Source organism: Schistocerca serialis, chromosome 2 (genome assembly GCF_023864345.2).
Source record: "Schistocerca serialis cubense isolate TAMUIC-IGC-003099 chromosome 2, iqSchSeri2.2, whole genome shotgun sequence".
NCBI lineage: Eukaryota > Metazoa > Arthropoda > Insecta > Orthoptera > Acrididae > Schistocerca > Schistocerca serialis.
Window position 1 is genome coordinate 708,213,875 of NC_064639.1, and position 20,575 is coordinate 708,234,449.

General features: G+C 37.0%; 1 protein-coding gene across 5 annotated transcripts in view; it reads left to right on the plus strand.

Moving 5' to 3' along the window:
- The first annotated feature begins 554 nt into the window (after positions 1–554).
- LOC126457873 (E3 ubiquitin-protein ligase RNF13) overlaps positions 555–20,575 on the plus strand; it is a 118,304-nt gene continuing 98,283 nt past the window's right edge. Inside the window, exons 1-3 of one of the 5 annotated variants that reach the window (XM_050094538.1) lie at positions 719–1,073; positions 1,304–1,435; positions 8,956–9,267. In XM_050094538.1, the coding sequence (XP_049950495.1) occupies positions 9,106–9,267 (162 nt within the window). In that variant the 5' untranslated portion in view covers positions 719–1,073; positions 1,304–1,435; positions 8,956–9,105. Of the gene's footprint in view, positions 574–637; positions 686–718; positions 1,074–1,303; positions 1,436–8,955; positions 9,268–20,575 lie in introns of those variants that run through there. The other 4 variants (XM_050094540.1, XM_050094539.1, XM_050094537.1 and 1 more) reach the window with 4 other exon arrangements.

Genomic DNA, 20,575 nt, shown 5'->3' on the forward strand with positions numbered 1-20,575 from the left:
ACTCAGCAACCTTCCAGAGTACAAAAAATGGTTCAAATGGCTCTGAGCACTATGGGACTTAACATCTATGGTCATCAGTCCCCTAAAATTTAGAACTACTTAAACCTAACTAACCTAAGGACATCACACAAACCCAGTCATCACGCTTCCAGAGTACATTCAAAGTCAAGTAGATAATGTAGTGGAGTTTAAGACTGGATTAAAGAACTTGCTTTTGAGTAACTTCTTCCACTCCAATGAGGAGTACCCTCACAGAAACTTAAATTTAATGTTGCTGGTTAACGTGTACCATTGTAATTCAGTAATATAATGTAATATCACCGGATTGCCCAATTAAATTAAATGTTCATCCCTGAATTGTTTCCATATCCCAGAGAGCACTCTCCGTTGGTTTCAAGAATTACGAGTAATGTAATATAATTTAATCATTTTTTGTGAGAAGCAACTCTCGGGCTTCCGCGTTAGCTCAAACAAAACGCCCGAAACAGCTCAATTCGATTACTTCGTTGATATTTTCTTAAAATACGTATGACAAATGACATTTCAGTGACGTATTCACACTATTTTGCCATGGTAAGAATACATTTACATTTCGTGAGTAATTTCAGAACGAGACTTCTGACAATGTATTTGTAGTACAAGTCTGATTCGATTGCAGACGATTTGCATCTAAGGGATGGTTGAGGTATTGTGTCAAATATAGATCTGCAATGTATGATTTCAGCCGTATAAGCACTGGCTACGGTCAGTCAGTCTTTCTTTGTTTAGAATTTAAATCTTTTATGTATTTCACAAGATAGCTTGAAATTAACAAGCTCGATTAATCATACTGCTGAGTATCCAGGCGTCCATAATTAAATAACCGTCCGCAAACTACGCAGACATGCACTGCCTGCTGTGTTGTCTGTTTTGACAGGTGACAGGCGAATAGTTGCTGTGAAGTTCATATGATATAATCGACGAGGAAGCGAGTGAGTGGTATTTGTTTGCGGAAATTATGGTTTTTATTAGGCTATGTGACTAGAACTAGTACTGTATGTCAGCCAAAGACAGTCTTTATTTCGTGATCCAAGGTAGCTACGGATTTGAAATTACGATTTGTTAAAAACGTCAAGTAATATGCCAATAAAGGTTTTCGGATACTTATTTAATGATATTCGTAAATAAATTGTGCCTCTGTGTCGCCAATATTGCTTTCGGTCTTTTATCGTGTTTGAAACAGCTTTAACCTTTAGGCATTTTGTTAACTTGAGGAAGCTGCGTGTAATTGTTTTGTAAAATGCGATGTGCAATAATGTTGCAGTTACTTCGTATAGATGACGAACGAATTAAAAAAAAGTCTCCTACAAGGAATGTACCGTTTACCTTTACCTACACTTTTCATTTAAACCTTACTGTGGGAACAGTCATCAGACGTCTTCCGTACCGTAATAAGGTACTGTAGCGATAATGAAAGTGTTATTTTGCAGCAAGGCAGCCTTGTACCGAAAGTCTATACATACCGTGGTATACAGATAACAATTTAAAGATAATCTACACATAAATGAACAAACTAATTACTGTTACTATTGCTATTAGCTAAGGCACTGTCAAAATTTTACTTTGTCAGGAAAATAATACGTTACAGAGTCGCAGGAATGGATAGTTGAAATGTATGGCTACACTATGATTCACTTTTAATACTTTCGGGAAGTATTTGTTTTCTTGAGTTTGGTCAAGTAACTTATTGTTAGCATTAAGTAAGAAGAAATTACCGACACAGGCAAGGTGGATAAATCACAGTGAACTGCAATGCCCCTGGACGTACTGGTTCAGAATTTACAGCCAGAAGAAATTTCAATATATGAACTATCTAGTAAGGGCGATTAGGGCAGTGCACACATTATGCTCTATGTATTTGGCTGAGTTTGTTTCGGTACCCTATAGCGTTCTCTGAAGAAATAGCATTCCATTTTTGTGATGTGGATCTTGAATTTTGATAGCCCATGTTGAGATGATAGGTAATAGGTTTATCATTCCATTTTGACTGATTTTCATATTCATCTGTAGCACTATGAAATATCGTTCAAAAACTTGCATTACTTTCATTCAAATTGTATGTTGTTACCAAGAAAGGTGGCAGTGATTAATTCTGCTAGACTCGCATACAAGGAGAGCCAGGTTCAACTCCCCATCTGGTCATCCAAATTTAGGTTTTGTGTGGTTTTCCTAAAGCAGCTATGGTTCCTTTGAATTGGACGGGACTGATTCCTGTCCCCAAATTCGTGCAATGTGACCTTGTACTCCATCAAGTGCCCCTGTTGTTGACAGAAAAATAACTCAAGTTATCCTTCCTTTCTTTAAAAGTTCTCTTTAATGTACAATTCATACCTTGGAAAACAGTCACAGATAATTTCCATTGACATATCCCCATGGAAAGACGGTATATTATCTCAATATTGTGTCTTTAGGGTTATCATGTGTGTCTTGTGTAATACAGTATTAGTAGCATCTTTATTAGCAGTATTTTTCCTCTTTGTCAGCCTCTGAGTCTTGATAAATCAAGCCAAAAATATCTTTTAGTGCATAACATCGATCATAAGTCAGCTGCCTAAATTTTTTGCTGACATGTTGAAACTCAATTGGAATGTTCATCTACAACAGTTATTACATTTTTCAGAAGGCCTTGAAACATTTTGTGACTTATTAATTCAGTGAAGGTGAACTTCAAGTAGAACTCATTCAAAATGACTACATGAATTCTCTCTGAGCCATATTTGTAAGTTCAAAATAATTTTAATATGTGCTTATCTGTTGTGATGTGTATTTGGTATGCATTTATCAACTGTCATTGCATAAGGCAAAATATTACGCAACACATGGAAGCTGTTGACTATAGAATAAAAAGAAGTAACAGATAGTCCAGGATACTGAAAAATGAAATGAGGCAATGGCATTTCCTGCCTTCACAGGCAGTCTTGTTACAACAATAGCTATAAGATTCCGTATTGAATACACGCTCACTGAATATACTCCAACATTCCCATTTAATGTATATTAACATGTTTGCTTTACGGGACTGTAATAGCTTTATCACTTTTCAATGTTTTTTTTGCTCTTTAGTCATTGTTGAGTAAAATAAACATATGACATAGGTTCAAAGGTAACCTGACAGTTAAAGTAATTACTCTGTATTTGATTGCAGCCAACTGTGCTAACTAACAGCTGAGGTAGCAGGGTAGTATGAGAAAATGAAGCAGAAGGTGTGAGGAAACTACTTTTCTGATAAGTTGTTGCCATGATATATACCCTATAAATAGGCGGCGATCACATTAATATGACTGGACTGTGTGCAATCATGAAAAATAGCAAACCAAGAATGGAATTATGTGCTGCCTTTCACTTTACACTATCACCATGCAGTTGAAGTTAGTCTTGTGCTTCTTAACACTGAAGAACACCTTTTTGCTTTCTATTTTGTTTGTTACAGAAGAGATTTTCCTGCTATTTCAAATTAACCAGGCTTGTGAGAGACTATGGAATAATACCCCATTCAACAGGGAACTGCAGCGATCAGTTACAAAAATGTTGGAAGCAAACACAGGACTTGCTAAAAGTTGACAAGTAAACACCATAATCTTCAGCAATTGTCACACCGAACATGGTTACCTGTCAAAATTGAACTTTCATTATCAATGGATTTGATATTATTCAGTATCTAGTAGTGAAACTTTCCTTACCTGGATTTGAAAAACCACAACCCCTTTCTGAAAATGGATACTGCATTCTGGAGGCTTTGCCTGCTATGAATCATTCTCATTGGAGAGGGTGTGGTCTTTTAAAAACTTCTCATTTTCTGCACTTTACAATGGAGATTATCACTTGTGGACTTTCTCTTGTAGCTTAGTGTAACGGTCTGTCTCTCTTCTTTTTGATTTAGTGCTCTCTTATCTTCATGAGTTTTAGCATTCAAATTAGTAATAGTAGTATTGGTGTACTGAATTTGTAGAAATGTGGAAACTTTGGGCCTCAAGTGATTTGACTTTGATCCCTTCCAATCTCGGTGAACGAATAATTCTGTGCACAGCATCAGCGACATTGTCTTTGTATTGGTGTGTTGTGCTGTACAATTGTTCCTTCTTTGCAGTGAAGTAAGTCATAAAGCTAGTTTCGGTATTATTATTTTCTTCATATTACTATCATTATTGTAATCAACACTGATATCATGTTCCTCATTGGCAAGTTGTGCCCTTGTCATTATCTTCTTGCATGAGTCCTTACTTGCTTTTTATTTTGCATCACGTGCAGTTGATTATATTATCCATTATATCCAAGCACCATCCCCCATCATTCTGAGAACTTTGCAAGTAATGGGGAAGTCTCTGATGCATTTCTATTGTGCATACTGCACATCTCACCACTCCAAACTTATGTAGGTTATCCTTAAAATACCCAAATTAAGGTGACTGCCAGATATATTTTTTAAAGCAAAGGATATGACTGGTTTATTTCCCCATCATCCTTGGCCAATCAAAACTTTTGCTCCACCACTGTTGACCATGAAGTTGACAGGACCAGAGTGCGAAATCCTGCTCAGTTAGTTACATGTACTGTAAATCAGTAGCACAATTTCTATCAAAATGTTGTGAAATGGGTCAATTTACAGCCTATGTATACACGATTTGTTTGTGTGTAAGGCTGTATACCAGGCATTTGCATATTCTAAAACATCATACTGGTGCAAACTTTAAAAATTAACCCATTTCTATTTTTACCCAGATCACAAACAAAACCCAAATTTAACAACAAATTAAACTTCTTTCTGTATTGTGCTAGTGTTTAATTATTATTTATGTATGGAGTGGAAGATGTCCAGAAGATATGATTTCAGATTAGAATATTTGCCTTGTTAGTCGTTTTTTGTTATCAGAGGTATCAGTGGCTCCATTCTGAGACCCTGACAGCTTCAATAACAACTATCAGAGACAATTTTTTCTCCAAACTGATGATATTACTATTCCTGTAAAATTGCCTACTTCCTTTCTTCACTGCTCCAATTCATGAAAACTGTGGCAACAAATTTTCTTTCTGTCATACACTAATTTATGGCCCCTACTTCATTAAAGGCCATTAACTTAGTGTTGTAAGTGTGAGTGAACCAGTTATGAATGGTGAAATTATAGACCCACAGGTCTCAACAGTCATTACCATGATTTGTGTTCGTTATCAATTATTACAGCTTACAATCCTTCCTTCTTTCACATTGAAACCTTACTGAATGCTGTTATCGATTTTAAGAACACTATCGTTACAAAATTGAAATGGTTGCAGGTCAATAATGAAAAATACAGCCAAATTTAAAACAACAGTGACTATTTTAATGTTCTGTATAAGCTATAACACAACTTAAAACCTGTGGCTTTAACTACTATTACTCCACCTGTAAATGTGAGACAGTCCTGCATTTTTCCAAAAGACAAGCTTGAGAGAAGTGTCATATGTATTCAGTGATATTTTGTGCAGATTAGACACTTGTGGGACAGGCATTGACCCAGCTTCTCCTGAATGACAGTCCAATACCTGGACCAATATGCTACCTCATTCTTTATTTTGTTTGCATATAGTAATAACAATATATACCACACATATATCTAAAAGACTATGAATAACTTACATCGTAAACAAATTACATACATCTGCTTTAAATAGTTGCTGCTTATAGAATTTAATACAAAAAAAGGAAGAGAAACAAAATCAACAGAAACTTTCTTGTATAAAAACACAAGTAAAAGCAGTATATTCACTGTCTTGATATAAATAAACTCAACAAATTTCATAAGAGGATAGTTTCATTTCATTTCTAAATTACTTTTCCTGTAGTAAATCATATCTGAAATGTATGCGTTGTAGTGGATCTTCCTCGTGGTGTAAAACAGCAGCCTACAATACAGTGTGAAGAAATACATGATGTACAAGCATATGTGTGTATGTCCTTGCAAACCAACCGCTTGACTAATATATTATATGACTGAGTGTTCTGAGGAGTAATGGGATCAGACATCAGCTCACCAAGAAAACTAAGGAACAGTCTACCACAGGGATCAGCTATTTCTCTATTTCTCTTCAGCTTGTACATAGCAGGCATGCTAAAAACATCAGGAAAGTTGGGTGATGCCTATGACTGCATCAACATGCAGCGCGGTGTAGTTTAATCAAACAGTCAGAAGAAATTCTAATGACAGGCGTCAACATAGTGAAAAAGTACTTTCGCAAATGGAGACACCAAACAAATCCAACTAAAATGGAGGTGTCCTGTTTCTGCTTGAAAAATAAACTTGCAGAAGAAAATCAACAATCAGTATACTTATTCATAATAAAACACCAAAGTCTCGTGATAGAACTCTTATCTTTCAGAGAGCAACTAATAGGAAGAGCCAGAGAATGGAAAATAAGAAACAGCAGCAAAAAGCCATGAGAGAACATGTGAAGTATAGGCTTCCACGCTGTGCTTTTCTATGCTAGGTCTTGTCTCCTCAAACACTGAACATTGTGCCCCAGTTTGGATAATTCGCCTACATCCATGGAAATAGGTGTCCAGCTAAATAACGCCGCAAGAATGATTGCTGGGTTTATCAAATTGTCCTTCATACAATGGCTACTATTACAAAGCCACATTTTACCTTCTCAACAACATGTATTTTCTCTTGTGAACAAGCACAAAAACATCATGGATAATAGAAATCTACCAATCTATTGAGATATCAATCCTGCCATTCTCAACCTACAGTGCTCTAGACGACCTTCAGCAAAACCAGCAAGAGTTGCTGTAGATGATGTGTTCAACCATACCACCTCATGGACTGTATTGTAAAATAACAAATGCCATGTATAACCCAAGAACCACCAGGTTTTGACCTGCATTTGATGTGTTAGAAACCAACATGGCATCTGTGCATGTGTTTTTGTTATACAAATGAGATCAGCAACGATTCCGACTATGTTTGGAGAACCACAAATCCCAGAACAATGCTCCACAAGATTGTATGATGGTAGATCAGGAGAGTTCCTGTTTGTGAACCCGAAGTTGGTAGATTACGTATATGAATACCTTAGATGTTAGTTTATAATATTTTATTGTGTGCTAACTGTACCTGACCATGCATTGCTGTGGCTCAGTCTGCATCAGTGGAAAAGAAAGAAAGAAAGAGAAAGCACACATTTCTAATACGTATAGGAATTGGATATAAGTCCTAATATATATATATTTCCATTTCCTCTTGACCACCCTCTCACTCGACCACCATTTCCCCCTTTGTCTGTATTCTCCTCCCTCCTCTCTCCCCCTCTCCTCCTTCCCATTTTCTATGTCCGTTTCCTCCCACCCCACTGACCATCTCTGCTTCCTCCTCCCTCCGACCTTGATTCTTTTTTTACTGTTGTTACAAATTTGTTACCCCTTTTATTACATATATACCAGATTACATTCCAGTAGGTATATAAAACCATATGAGTATTCAAATGCAATGTTGCATCAAAATTTCAAAGCCATCCATGAAGAACTTTCGGATATTTGAGATTTTGAAGAAACGAACATTTACGTTTGTGTTTTTACAAACTGTAAATGTTACTAATTGCAAATCTCCAAAAGTTTTTGACTGAATGCTGTGATATTTTGACACAGTGTTGCATTGGAATACACATATTTTTTATATACCTATTTTTTATGAATTTAACAGTGGGAACATGTTGATACAAAAAAATCTCAAAGCCACACACACACAGATATATATTAGAGGGAAACATTCCACATGGGAAAAATATATCTAAAAACAAAGATTCTGTAACTTACCAAACGAAAGCATTGGTATGTTGATAGGAGACAATAAAAAACCACACAAATTTCAAGCTTTCGCAACCCAAGGTTGCTTCATCAGGAAAGAGGGAAGGAGAGGGAAAGACGAAAGGATGTGGGTTTTAAGGGAGAGGGTAAGGAGTCATTCCAGTGCCGGGAGTGTGTGTGTGTGTGTGTGTGTGTGTGTGTGTGTGTGTGTGTGTGTGTGTGTGTGTGTGTGTGTGTGTGTGTGCGCGTGTGCCTGTCCTTTTTTCCCCCTAAGGTAAGTCTTTCCACTCCCGGGATTGGAATGACTCCTTACCCTCTCCCTTAAAACCCACATCTTTTCGTCTTTCCCTCTCCTTTCCTCTTTCCTGATGAAGCAACCTTGGGTTGCGAAAGCTTGAAATTTGTGTGTGTTTGTGTGTTTTTTATTGTCTCCTATCAACATACTAACACTTTCGTTTGGTAAGTTACAGAAAACAGAATTCAACATTGTGTCAAAATTGCAAAGTAGTCGGTCAAGAACTTTTGGAGATACATATATTTGACGTTATGTTGCAACTTTCGTATACGTATATTATTAATGTGTAAAAAAAGCTATATGGTAAATAAATAAAATTTTCATACCATGTTGGCTCTCATGTAATATTTGCCTGTTGTGAGCAATGCAATGTCAACTGAGCCATGTAAATGTGCCTTGTCATCTGACACTGTTATCCGCCAGTCTATTTTAAACTGCCCATCCATAAATTGATTTTAATATTTTGGAAAATCTTGATTTGTTTCAGTCCTCCAGTTTATAATTTATTTTGATTCTTAAATTTTGTCAGTATTGTTTATGAAATCATGATCGTTGATTGCATGTCATCATTACATCCAACTGGGAAACTTGTGCTTACTATTCATTAACAATTTGTTTTATGTGCAACGGACATTCATGCCACCAAAGTAAACATCTCACCTTACCCAGTATAGAAGCTGACGTGAAGTAATGAAGTCTTTAAACACACTTGAAATTAATTATGTGGGACAAAGGTTAACAAATGACGGGAAATCTTATGTGCTTATTTCGCGTAATGTCTGTTTCAAGTGACATTTATAAATGTCCTAAAATAATCATGTAATTTTTCATCTGGTTTCAGATATCTTACAACTCTGTTGAGTTAATTGCGACCCATGTATAAATCACTGCACCAGCAGAAAGGAAGATAATACGTATAACTGATTGGAAGATAAGCATTTCTGTTGAAACTTATGACTGTGTTACCAGCCATCTGACTGTTTATGTCGCCATGCGATTATTCATTTCTCCACTGGTGGTGGCTCTGATAATTGCTCTGAATAGTACATATGCAGATGTCATTGTTTACTCAGTGGATTTGCCCCCTCCGATTGCTGAATTCCGGGATCTACCTGCGCGGTTTGGAGACGGAATTCCTTCTGATGGTCTGAAGGTACTGTATTAGAGTAGATTCCTTTTTGATACATAAATCTTAGCTTGTTCCTTTTGATGTAATATTTGGTTGTATTGTTAGTCTGTAAATTTATTTCTTCTTTAAAGTGTTTCTCTCTCATTTGAGTAGCAGTTGCTTGTGTTTGTCATTTCACTGTCCTTGATGTTTAAGGGACATGACAATATAAGATAACCACTTTTACAAGGACTTATTTTAACAGGTAAATTGTAAAGCAAGTGCAAGCATTTACACAATTCTGCATGAGAAAAGTCGCTTATGGAAAGTCGATTGTTAAGTATTGTGTACAAGGTATTCTTGGAAGACATAATTGTATACTTTTCATTAGATCTACCATCTGTTAAATGCACTAGAAAAAGTATATAATATGTGATATGGCTTGCTCTTATGGGGATATTCTTCTCAAATCAGAAACAATTTAAAAGTAAAATATCAGGGAAACAATTTGCGTACTTGGCACTAGAAATAACAAACATTGACATCCCATGGCACAAGCTTGCAAATACAGGAAAGTGAGTGCTCTCAAAATTTTAGAAAGTTTTCTCTCACTGTTCAATCCTTGCCATTTAAAAAACCAAAATAAAATTATATGCGCGGCTAACAAAAAAATCCATATTCTATGATATGGACAATGTTGATTTTAATATTTAAGATTATTCATGTGATGTGAATATCAATTTTAATACTTTGATTGCAGCTGTAACTTGCTATTACTGAGAAAGTCTGTTCTACTGTATGTGGTCAGTGGGAAATAAAGCATCGGAATCCCCCCGTCCCGTAAAATTTTAAAGTTTGGATTTTAGCATGAGAAATATTACGTTAGAATTAAAATCTTTAAAAATGTAAAGTTTGATAATAAATTAATGTATAAATAAGTAATAGGTAAAATACTACAACGCTAACATTGGCATATAAATGCATTTCATGAATAAAAACAAACAAAATACAGTTTATTAATAAGACTTTTCTAATGTGAGCAAAGACTAAAAGTCATAAAAATGCGTTTTTACTTCATTTGTGCAATCCATACAGAACTAAGGAAACAAAGCAATGAAATATGTGAAATTTGCAGGAGAGAATTGCAAGAATATTTACTATTTACTGAAGGAATTTTACTGACCCTACACAAAGTAGTAAGTATAAATGTGGAGTAATGATCATTGACGTATTCCTTGAAGACCAAGATAAAAACATACAAAGTGAAACAATGCTGTAAAAATTAAAAAAAATAAATTAATTCTTCATGGCACACTTTTCACTTTGGTCTCATCCATCAGTGGTCTAGTGTTACAGCACTTTTATTGTTTTCTGTTTTCTCCTCACATTATCTTCTCTCTTTGTCAGTAGCTTAAGTTCAAGTACCAAGTACACATCTTCAGTATGCCTGCAAAGTACTAGAATTAACTTTTAATGTGCAGCAAATAGCAACTTTTGAATTAGCATATCAATTAATTCCTCCTCCTTAAGCAGATCATCAGCATTAGAATTTGTCTCAGAGCTTCTGAATAAATTCTGTGATAATACCAACATTCTATATGCAGTTAACTGGGATTAATAAAGTAGATTCAACAGTAAACTGTTGGTTTTTTTTCCGCCCTGGACCAATGTCTGTTCACTTCAGAAATCTTTTGTCTGTTCTGTAATATTTTGACATGGTGATACCCCAGTACACGCACCTTCTTTCGTGTGACTTATCCATGTGCATTTGTGTGTGTCCATTCCTGTATGTGAGAAAACATTTGTAAATTTCTTAACAAATTCATCTGGTTGGAATACCGTTGATGAGTTCGTAGTCTTGAAATGGCCACAGTTCATACTGATGCCTGTTGTTGTGCTAGGTACCATAACAAAAAGTTATTTATTTTTGTTACACTTTTAGCTGTAGTTGAATTTGTGGGACTGTGGGAGTAGCCAGTGATGCATGCTCCATTTATTCCATGCAATGGCGGTAAACGTTGGATATAAGATTTTTACTCTTTGACTGTTAGTTGAGTTAGTTTTTCTTTTCTGAGTTGGAAAAATAAAGTATTTTGTGCAAAGCTGGATGTGGGCTTAATTTGTTGCCTACATAATTTGTGACCCCAGAAAAAAAACAAGAAAAGCTCTTGCAACTTAATATTGTGCGGTTAACAATATTCTGCAAGCATCAAATGACAAGATACGATGGCTAAAGCAAGAGATCGGGCTTTTGGAGTTTGTAACGCCAAAGAATGATAGCAACAGAGAATCCATGAATTTGCAAACTCTGGTAGTAGCAGCCAATCCACGAGCATACTCACATGTTGAAGATTTTTCATGCATGAATGCACTTTTATAAACTCTGCCACTATTACAATTAAGAGCACCTCTTTTCATACCTACGCAACCAGACATACGGTTTTCAATCACGGAGAACATCTTCGAGCTACCACGCATAACCAAAGACTGCGAAAAGTTCACTCTCGCAATTAGCAACCTGGATCAGAGGGCAACAGCGATAGCATACGATATGCGTCCGCCGCTCCAAAAATCGTATACCACACTTAAAACAGCGTTGATCACTCGCTGCATGAAATTACCTGGACAGGGATATTCCTGGATGATGTATCAGGAGATACGTGGGGACAGAAGTCCATCTGAATTTTGTAGACATTTACCCACTGTAGTCAACGCAAGCATGATATCCAATGAACTGTTACTGCGCGTCTGGTGACAGCAGCTTCCTCTTCAAGTTCAACTGACATTGATTGCATATGAAGGGCAGTCTCTTGACAAGCAACTGCAAATAGCTGACAGTGCTTTCACTACTCTACAGTCAATGCTCATAGTGTCTGTAGCAGCATCATCTGCCACCTCTGCAATGGAAGCCAATGATGACTCGTTGGAATAGTTAGAAGAATCGAAGTTAAGCTGTGCAGCCACAGGTTACAGACAAAAACCAGTTATCGCTGATGGGACCAGAAAACTGCAAAACATGATGGAAAATGTGTCAACTTGGCTACGTAACTTGGAACCGCAGGTGTCCACCAGTTCCACCAGTAACAAGAAGAGATCACACTCCAAATAGGATCAAGCTCACACCGTCAATTTTTGCTGGTATCACAGACGATTTGGGCCACAAGCTGCGAGATGCACAAAACCTTGTGAGTACCCAAATGATGAGAGCAGCCCACTCTAGGCACCACAGGCTGTGGCTCTCATGAACGGCGCCATATACGAATCGGGAGCCAGGTGACAGTTGCAAGTTGCAACACACACAGTCAAGATAAGGCACTTGAAGGCTTCCTGTATGATATACCTTTATGCCACTCTGCAACACCCTGGGAGTGTAAGCTAACATTGCACAGATTACAAGTGGATGATAGATTCTCAGGCCCCAAATTCCTGAGATACACTGGCTCGGAAGTGAGTACCTAGCCGGCCCCAAGTTTTGTTAAGAAGGACATGTGTGAGCCTTTGAAATTGATAGCAGTCAACAATTCAAGTATAAACACGTATGGTTATAAAGAGTGCACAATAGATATTGGTTTATCTACCCGTTACAAGTGGAATTTTATAGTGGCAGATATGTTACAGCCGATCTTAAGGCACAGATTTCTTGTCACATTTTGCACTCGCTGTGGACTTAACTCCCTTACTACCAGATCAAAAAGGGGCATGATAAAAGGTTTTTCGGTGCTGTGTGGAAGAGGCTGTTTCCGGAGCAGTCAGTAGCTCAGCTATACAGTCTCCCCAACAACAAGCCATAAAGACTCCAGTAGTTAAGCGTAATGCAGTGCTTTATATACACACTCTAACACTTTCTTGGACGACAAGAGACAGTGCTATATTGGGTTGCATGACTCGCATGTCTCTTCCAGTTGACTCGTACGTCGTGCGTACAGCTGATCCTCTTCTTTGGGTCATCAGCTACGTCACCCTCACCGTTTAATTCTTCTCCGAAGACTGTATAAAGTTAAAGGGAGTAATATTAACCAACTCTCTATTCTTGAAATAATGTACTCGGAGAATCTTGTCAGTTGAACAACGGTATATTTTCAACTCTCATCCCAAAATAACAATTATTCTGTACAAACTCCAGCAAGCCAACTGGTTCCAAGATAAATGTCAGAATCGACTAAACACTCATACAATTACATACGATCTATCTCATGTAGAGCTAAGACATGAAGTAAGAGTCTCTATACAATACACACTTCATCTGTCTCTGTAACAATCCTCATGACACCACAAACCACAGAACATTATACCAACACTCTTTGACTTTTTGATATAACTTTCAAGGCGCTGCTGGTAACCACTTGTCGGGGCTGCTCTTCTGACGCAGCTCCTGGCTTCTCATGACAGCTGTCCCTCCTGCACACACAGATATGTGTGGTGCAGTAAAAAGGCTCTCTCATGCTCGTCATTAAAATATCAGCTGTTCGAGATGGTGGAGAGCCAAGTGTTTCTAGTATTTACCCCGAAATTCTCAAAGCACTACATATTCCTCCACTTAGCTCGAACACGCGATATTTTACACATATTCATCATGTACATTAATATCTATCACAACACTAATTTATATTTCAATCAGTATATAATATATTTCTTTTAGTCCTCATGTACTTAATACCTAGATTTTCCTTTTCTTGTTTTTGTTCATTTCGACAATAACTATACGAGCATTTCACCTGATGTTGGAGTTAGTACTTTTACATCTAGGAATCATGTGGACAACATTTTTGATTTCCAATCACAAACTCCAGGCGACATAGACTGTTGATTGCCTCATTCTTTAGTATAACTTTCTAAACTATCTTTTCTTTAGTACTTAACTGTCTCATTTCCTACAGTAACTTGCAGTCTGGAGGAGACTCTGGAGAAAAAAAATGAATGTGTTCTTTCCGACACTCATAACTCCTAATAACACTGTCGATGTAAAGAATCCAAACTTACCAGAATAATCTCTCTAAAATTGTGTGACTTCTGTCACGATACTGCCGTTCCCTTTACGCACAGTACCTATACTTTACCTCCAGGTTAATGTTATGGATGCACAACCTCATTCCATTTTGGTAGGCACGCCCCTTCCTTATTCCTATATTGTATGGTACAGGTCAATCCCCTTCTTGGTGCCCCTGCCCGCACTGTATACATCAGCCTCTCTTCAGTCTGCCTATCTGCCTTGTTCTTCATTCAGTAAAAGCTGGGTGCACCCCCCCCCCCTCCCTCCACCCCCTATCCTTTGTGAGTAGACTCCTATGCTTTCAGCAGACCTCATATTTATATATAAGTCAATATATCATACCTTTCTTTATTCTATACTTGTCCCACTATCCTACAAATCATCAGAACAAATATTCGACTGATATTCCTAAATAATTATCACCATTAGTTCCTCCCTGGCTTATGCTCATTAATTCTTCCTTAGTTTCTACTCTCCATCATTTCTCGCATTTCCTTGTGTGATAGAGAACAGTCTCTGTTCTTACACCTATGTATGAATATATAAGAAGTGACAAAAAAGAAAAAAAGGGACGATGCAGAACTGTCATTTCAACCATACATATGTGCATCTACCCAGATGTACATATGTCTTTATTCCCCTTCATCCCTTGGCAGTTCTGACATTACTTTAGGTTTCTAGCATGTAATTTTCATGTTTGTGTCTAAGTGTAATTTTGTGTGTATGTTGCTGTATGTTTATGCAGCCTGATTCTTCAGCCTACTTATTTGAAATAAGTTGAAGGTTATAGGAAACCACGGAGAATGAGAAGGACATCAGCGATAGAAGTATATGCATATGGAAAGAGGGAAAGATAGACCGGTACTCCGATGAGAAGTAAGAAAGGAAAAAATAGAGATGGTTGCTAAGATCGAAGGAGATAAAGAAGACAGGAAAACCCTTCCCATCCCCCTTCCCCAGGATCCCTACTTCACTGGTACTTGAATGAGAAGCTGGAGGAGGTATGATGTTAAGTGTCTCCTGCAGAATGGACATTCTCACCTTCACTTCTGAATCCCCTGAAGAAAAATCTTAGCAACTCCTACGGAACAGCAAATGGTGAAGAATCAGTCACACTTGTTTGCAAGGGTCGTCTGAAAGGGGGGTGTGTGTGTGTGTGTGTGTGTGTGTGTGTGTGTGTGTGTGTGTGTGTGTGTGTGTGTGTGTGTGTGCAGTGTTAGTCATGTCTTTATCTACACTACCCACCCCTTTAAAGATCAATACAAACCCTCCCATCTACATCACATCTCATAAAAGGTATAAACGTTCTACAAAAATAGAAAATTATACGCTCCGATGAGGTAATTATTTCATTAGTCACCTCACATTATATTATTCTTAAATATAATATTCTATGCTGTTCATTCCATCTTAAATTCACTCTGTTTACATAATACCATCATATTATACCTTCTACCAGAATATTATTCTGTTCATTCCATTTTATTTTTAGAGATCACTGTTTATTTGTGATTCTCTTAAATTAGTCACAATCTTGTAGTCATATTCGGTCACTTAAATACTAACATGATAGGATAGTTTAAGAGGTTATGAATAGATTACAGAATAATTGAAGATTTGAAGGGGATTCGGTGTAGGAAAACTAATGTGGAAGTAACACTGAAAATAACTTGGGAACTGATGGTCGTCACTCCACCCATTAACACAGAACGTTAACGTCCCTGAGGAATATACAACTTTAGGTCCTTGATGTTGTATTATCTCTTTTCTGATCCAGTTATAGGATTTACTAAAAATAGTGTCTAGGGATGGATTACTGTTAATACCCAGAAAGGTCTGTCATATTTCCGAAAAAAATTTGTGTCTCTCTTTCTTCAGGGCTGAGCTAGAAGATGCTGCTTTACAAGAACTAGATACTCAACTTTATATTGTGGTTTGATAGCCTTCTCGTTATGTTTGCTCACTCATTGTTGTGCTCTAAGTATGTTCTTACAGACTATTTCCTGTTTAAGTTGAAAGTTGTGTACAGGTTGCTCCGGCCACACGAAACATCTAATAAGGGGTTCTCCTACAAAGGGTTTACCTATTACTTCCACAGGTGTTAGTCCAGTTGATAGATGTGGTAATTCATTTAAAAGAAGTTCTAAGTCTTTAACTTTCATCGTCCATGACGTATGTTTTTCGTGGCAGTAGGTGCGGCAAAGTTTTCCCATTTCTTTCATAACCCTCTCACACGGATTCGAAGGTGGGTTATAGTTGGATATTAATATTTGATGAATATCTTCCCAAACTAAAAATTCCTTAAACTCTTTACTAATAAACTGAGGACCATTATCAGTGAGAAACCGCCTTGGTTTTCCTACCTCCACAAAATATTGTTGTGTACAGTGAATTACAGTTGGTGTATTTGCTTTCTTAATAGGGTATAACTTAACATACTTAGACCAACACTCCATGAGGACAAAAATATAAGCAAATCCTCCTTTTCCTTTTGGAATTGGTCCAAAGAAATTTGTAGCTGTTAGGTCATGTAACGCTTTTGGGAATAATTGGATACATTTTGTATTTAATGTGATTGATACTCTCTTTCACCTTTTGACAAATTTCACAAGTTTTAATGACAAATGCTATTCTATGTCCTAGCTTTTTAAAGTAATAGAACGTATTTATATTACCAATACATTTGTTTATACCAGTGTGTCAATACCCCATATGAAGGTACCACACTAACTTGTCTTCTACTAAATTCGGTATGCATAAACACCAATGTTGGGTTGTCTTACTGTCTCTCCAAAACAAATTATGTCCTATAATCTTCCACTTCCCATCTTGATTAGGAGGCAGTGACTTCCTAACACACATAGCAAACATATCTGTAAAATAAGGATCACGTTGGATGTTATTTGTTATTTTCTGAGCCAATTCTTGCACCTTGTTAAGTGGATATTCCAGCATTAAAAAATTAATCGCAAAAATTACGCCAGGTCCTTCTGTAAGCTTTAGTTCTTTCATGCCTACTGGTAGTCGAGACAAAGTGTCGGGTATAATATTCTCGGAACCCTTTATATACTGTATTTTAATGCCATATTCTGGAAGAATCTACTATGTAGTAATAGACTATTCATTAAAAATGACAGAGCTTGGTGATCTGTATAGAATTTTTGTATACTCCATACTATGGCCAACAATTCTTTTTCTGTGGATGTGTAATTCAATTCATGCTTGTTGAGACTCTGGCTAGCAGAAGCTATTGACCTATGGTCTATACTTTCCAAACCCCATTCGCCTTGGAAAATTTCTGTGACTATACCATAGTCTGATGCATTGGTTGAAATCTTGAATGGTTCACTCTTCACCGGATGCTGCAATATCGGTGATTCTGATAGTGCCCGCTTTACACTTTCAAATGCATTATGTGCCTCTTATCCCAACTCCATGGTATTCCCTTCTGTAATAAACGCAAAAGTCGAGGGTCGTTTAACTCTTGGCTTTGTATATAGCGTTTATAATACCCTGCAATTCCAAGAAATCCCTTCAATTGTCTTACGTTTCTAGGTGGGCCTCTACATGTTCTGGCTCAGGCTTAATTGCTTGTAAAGCTACGATATGTCCCAAGAATTTTAGCTCTTGCCTCGCAAAGTGTGATGTAGACAGTTTGATTGTAATACCTTTTTCTTTAACTCTTATTAGGGTCTTCCTCAAGGTCAAGCAATGCTCATCCCAAGTGGGTGGGATTATCAGTATATCATCTACATATATGATGAAATCCTTTAATAATTCTCTTCCTAACTCTTCGTCCAGTGGGTGTATAAATACTGATACCGAGATATTTAGTCCAAATGGTAACACATTAAAATGATAGGATTCCCCATCAAATAGAAATGCAGTATATTTCTGTGAATCTGGATGTAACTGGATTTGCCAGTACCCAGCAGTCAGGTCCATCGAGCTAAAATACTGAGCTTTCTCAAATTTTGACAATAACTCATCATGTTAATAGGTCTATCTCTTTCAGTTTTTATATGTTTGTTTAGGGTGCGTGTGTCCAGTAATAACCACACACCTCCTGTAGCCTTTTTCACTACTACTAAAGGATTATGTATTACACTCATACTGCGTTCTATTATTTTATTGTCTATCATTTTATCTATCTCCTCCTTAACTGCTTCCTTTAAGCTTATCGGTATTGGGTAAGGTTTACAAAAGAATGGAGTATTATCTTTGATCTTAAATTTACATACATAATCAATAATACTACCTAGGCTATCGGAAAACACCATTTCATATTCTAGTAGAATCCTGGGTAAATCTGACTTTTGGTCATTTGTTAATGTTTGGGATTCGCAAACTTTGTTTTGTATGTCCACCCGGTGCAATGTATGACTTAAGTTTTCAACCTCTGGTGACAATTGTGTGGTCGCTGTTAATTTCAAATATTGAGCCTCTGTCGTTTGTTTACTCATATTGTTGTCTGTCACAAATGGTACACAACACTAATAATCTACTTTTTCACAATAAAGCAAATTTTCCTCAAAATTTAACATGGCGTTAAAGTCTGATAGCCAGTCCAGGCCAAATAACACGTCCCTGTTAATATTTTCTACTACCAGAAGTGTTTGATGGAGTGTAATACCGCCAATATTACAAATTACTTGGGTTTCATATCTGACAACCTTACTTTTAGTTCCAGTTATACCAACTATATATACTCCTGTTACTTGTAGTATAGGTAAGTCATGCTTAGTTTTTAATGTGTTAAAGAAACCCTGAGAAATAAGTGACACTTTACTACCCGAATCTATAAAGATGTTAACTTCAAGATCTTCTATTCTTCCAATTATAATTGGTCATGGATTAATGTTGTTATCGGTATGTTCTTCCAGTAACAACCATTCTTTGGTAGGTACTTTATGCGTAAAAGTAACATATTTATTATAATTTAGGACCCCTAGTGTATTTCTACTACCTAGGCTCCGAGCCTGGTCCAGATCGCACTACCTTTTCCTCACTATTTGCAAGCACAGGTTGGTTACCAAATTGAGGTATGATGTTACTACTGTGGACTCTATTATTACTCAGTACAATCCTGCGACATAGCTGGGCCTATAGTTGAAGATGGATGTTTCTTTTGAAAATTTTCGTTACCATCATACCTCCTATGCTCACGTACTCTCGCTAAATTTGCCTTGTATCTCTTAAATTACCACTACTATAATTATTTCTTTGGTAATTTTGTCTTTCATTTTGATGTATGCTCTCATTTCGGTTCGTATTTATGGCATCAAGTGCATCTACAAAGGATAATAATTCTTCTACCGTTTTCCATCCACTACACAATATATCCTTTCTGGCATAAATTGGTAAACGTCTTATAAGAATCCTAACAAACCCTTCTTCTTCCATGGACTTATCTAAGTACTCCACCCTCATCAAATGCCAATCAAAATATTTTCTCATTGCACCCCAGGAACTATTGTAATATTTTGGGTCCCACAGATCCGATAGAAGTTTCTCCTGGGCAGTGGCTGACCAATACTTTTCTTTGAACTTTCTTCTGAAAGTCTGCCCAAGACGAAAAGTATTCAATGTTTACGGTATCCCACTCTGAGGGTTCTCCCAAAAGATACCCCATGGCAAATTCAATCTTTTTTGTTTCTTCCCAAGACTTGGGTAATGCCTGGTTAAATCGCTTCAGGAAGTGAGTTGGGTGTACCTCCCCATCTGGTTTAAACTTAGGGAATTGCCTTGATAACCAGGAATTTGCTCCCCATTGTAGATCGGTCGTGACTTCACTGGTTAACACTACATTAGTAGAAGTCCTTCTGTTCCCTACTTGGTCCTGCATAAATTTGAATTCTTTCCATAACAACATTTCTGTTAGGGTCATAAAGTTCACAGGATAGCTTTCTACACACGTTGTCAGAGTTTACTTTCGCGGAAACTTTTTTATTATCTCCTCTACCTGCTCCTCCGGACCGCTTATATTTATAGTGTATGAAGTTGCTAGTTTTCCCTTAAAATTTCTTTCCACATCATCAGCTCGAGTGTTCATGCCTGTAATTTGCGACTGAACAATAGGGATCAGCTGTTTGTCCACCCTATCTTTTAAAGTATGCAGCCTTTGTTTTACCGCGTCAAATGTAACATTACACACACTCTGAAATGATCCACATTTTTCACTGAATTCAGACTCTATATTGTTACAATTGTCTTCAATGTCAAATTCTAATTTCTGAGTCAACTTCTGAAATTGATCATCCTGATTTTGGCTCAGGTCATTAAACATTTGATTCGTCTGGACAATTAAGGAATTACTTAATTCATCCTCTAAATCTAATCACAAATTCTCCACTTTATCATTTA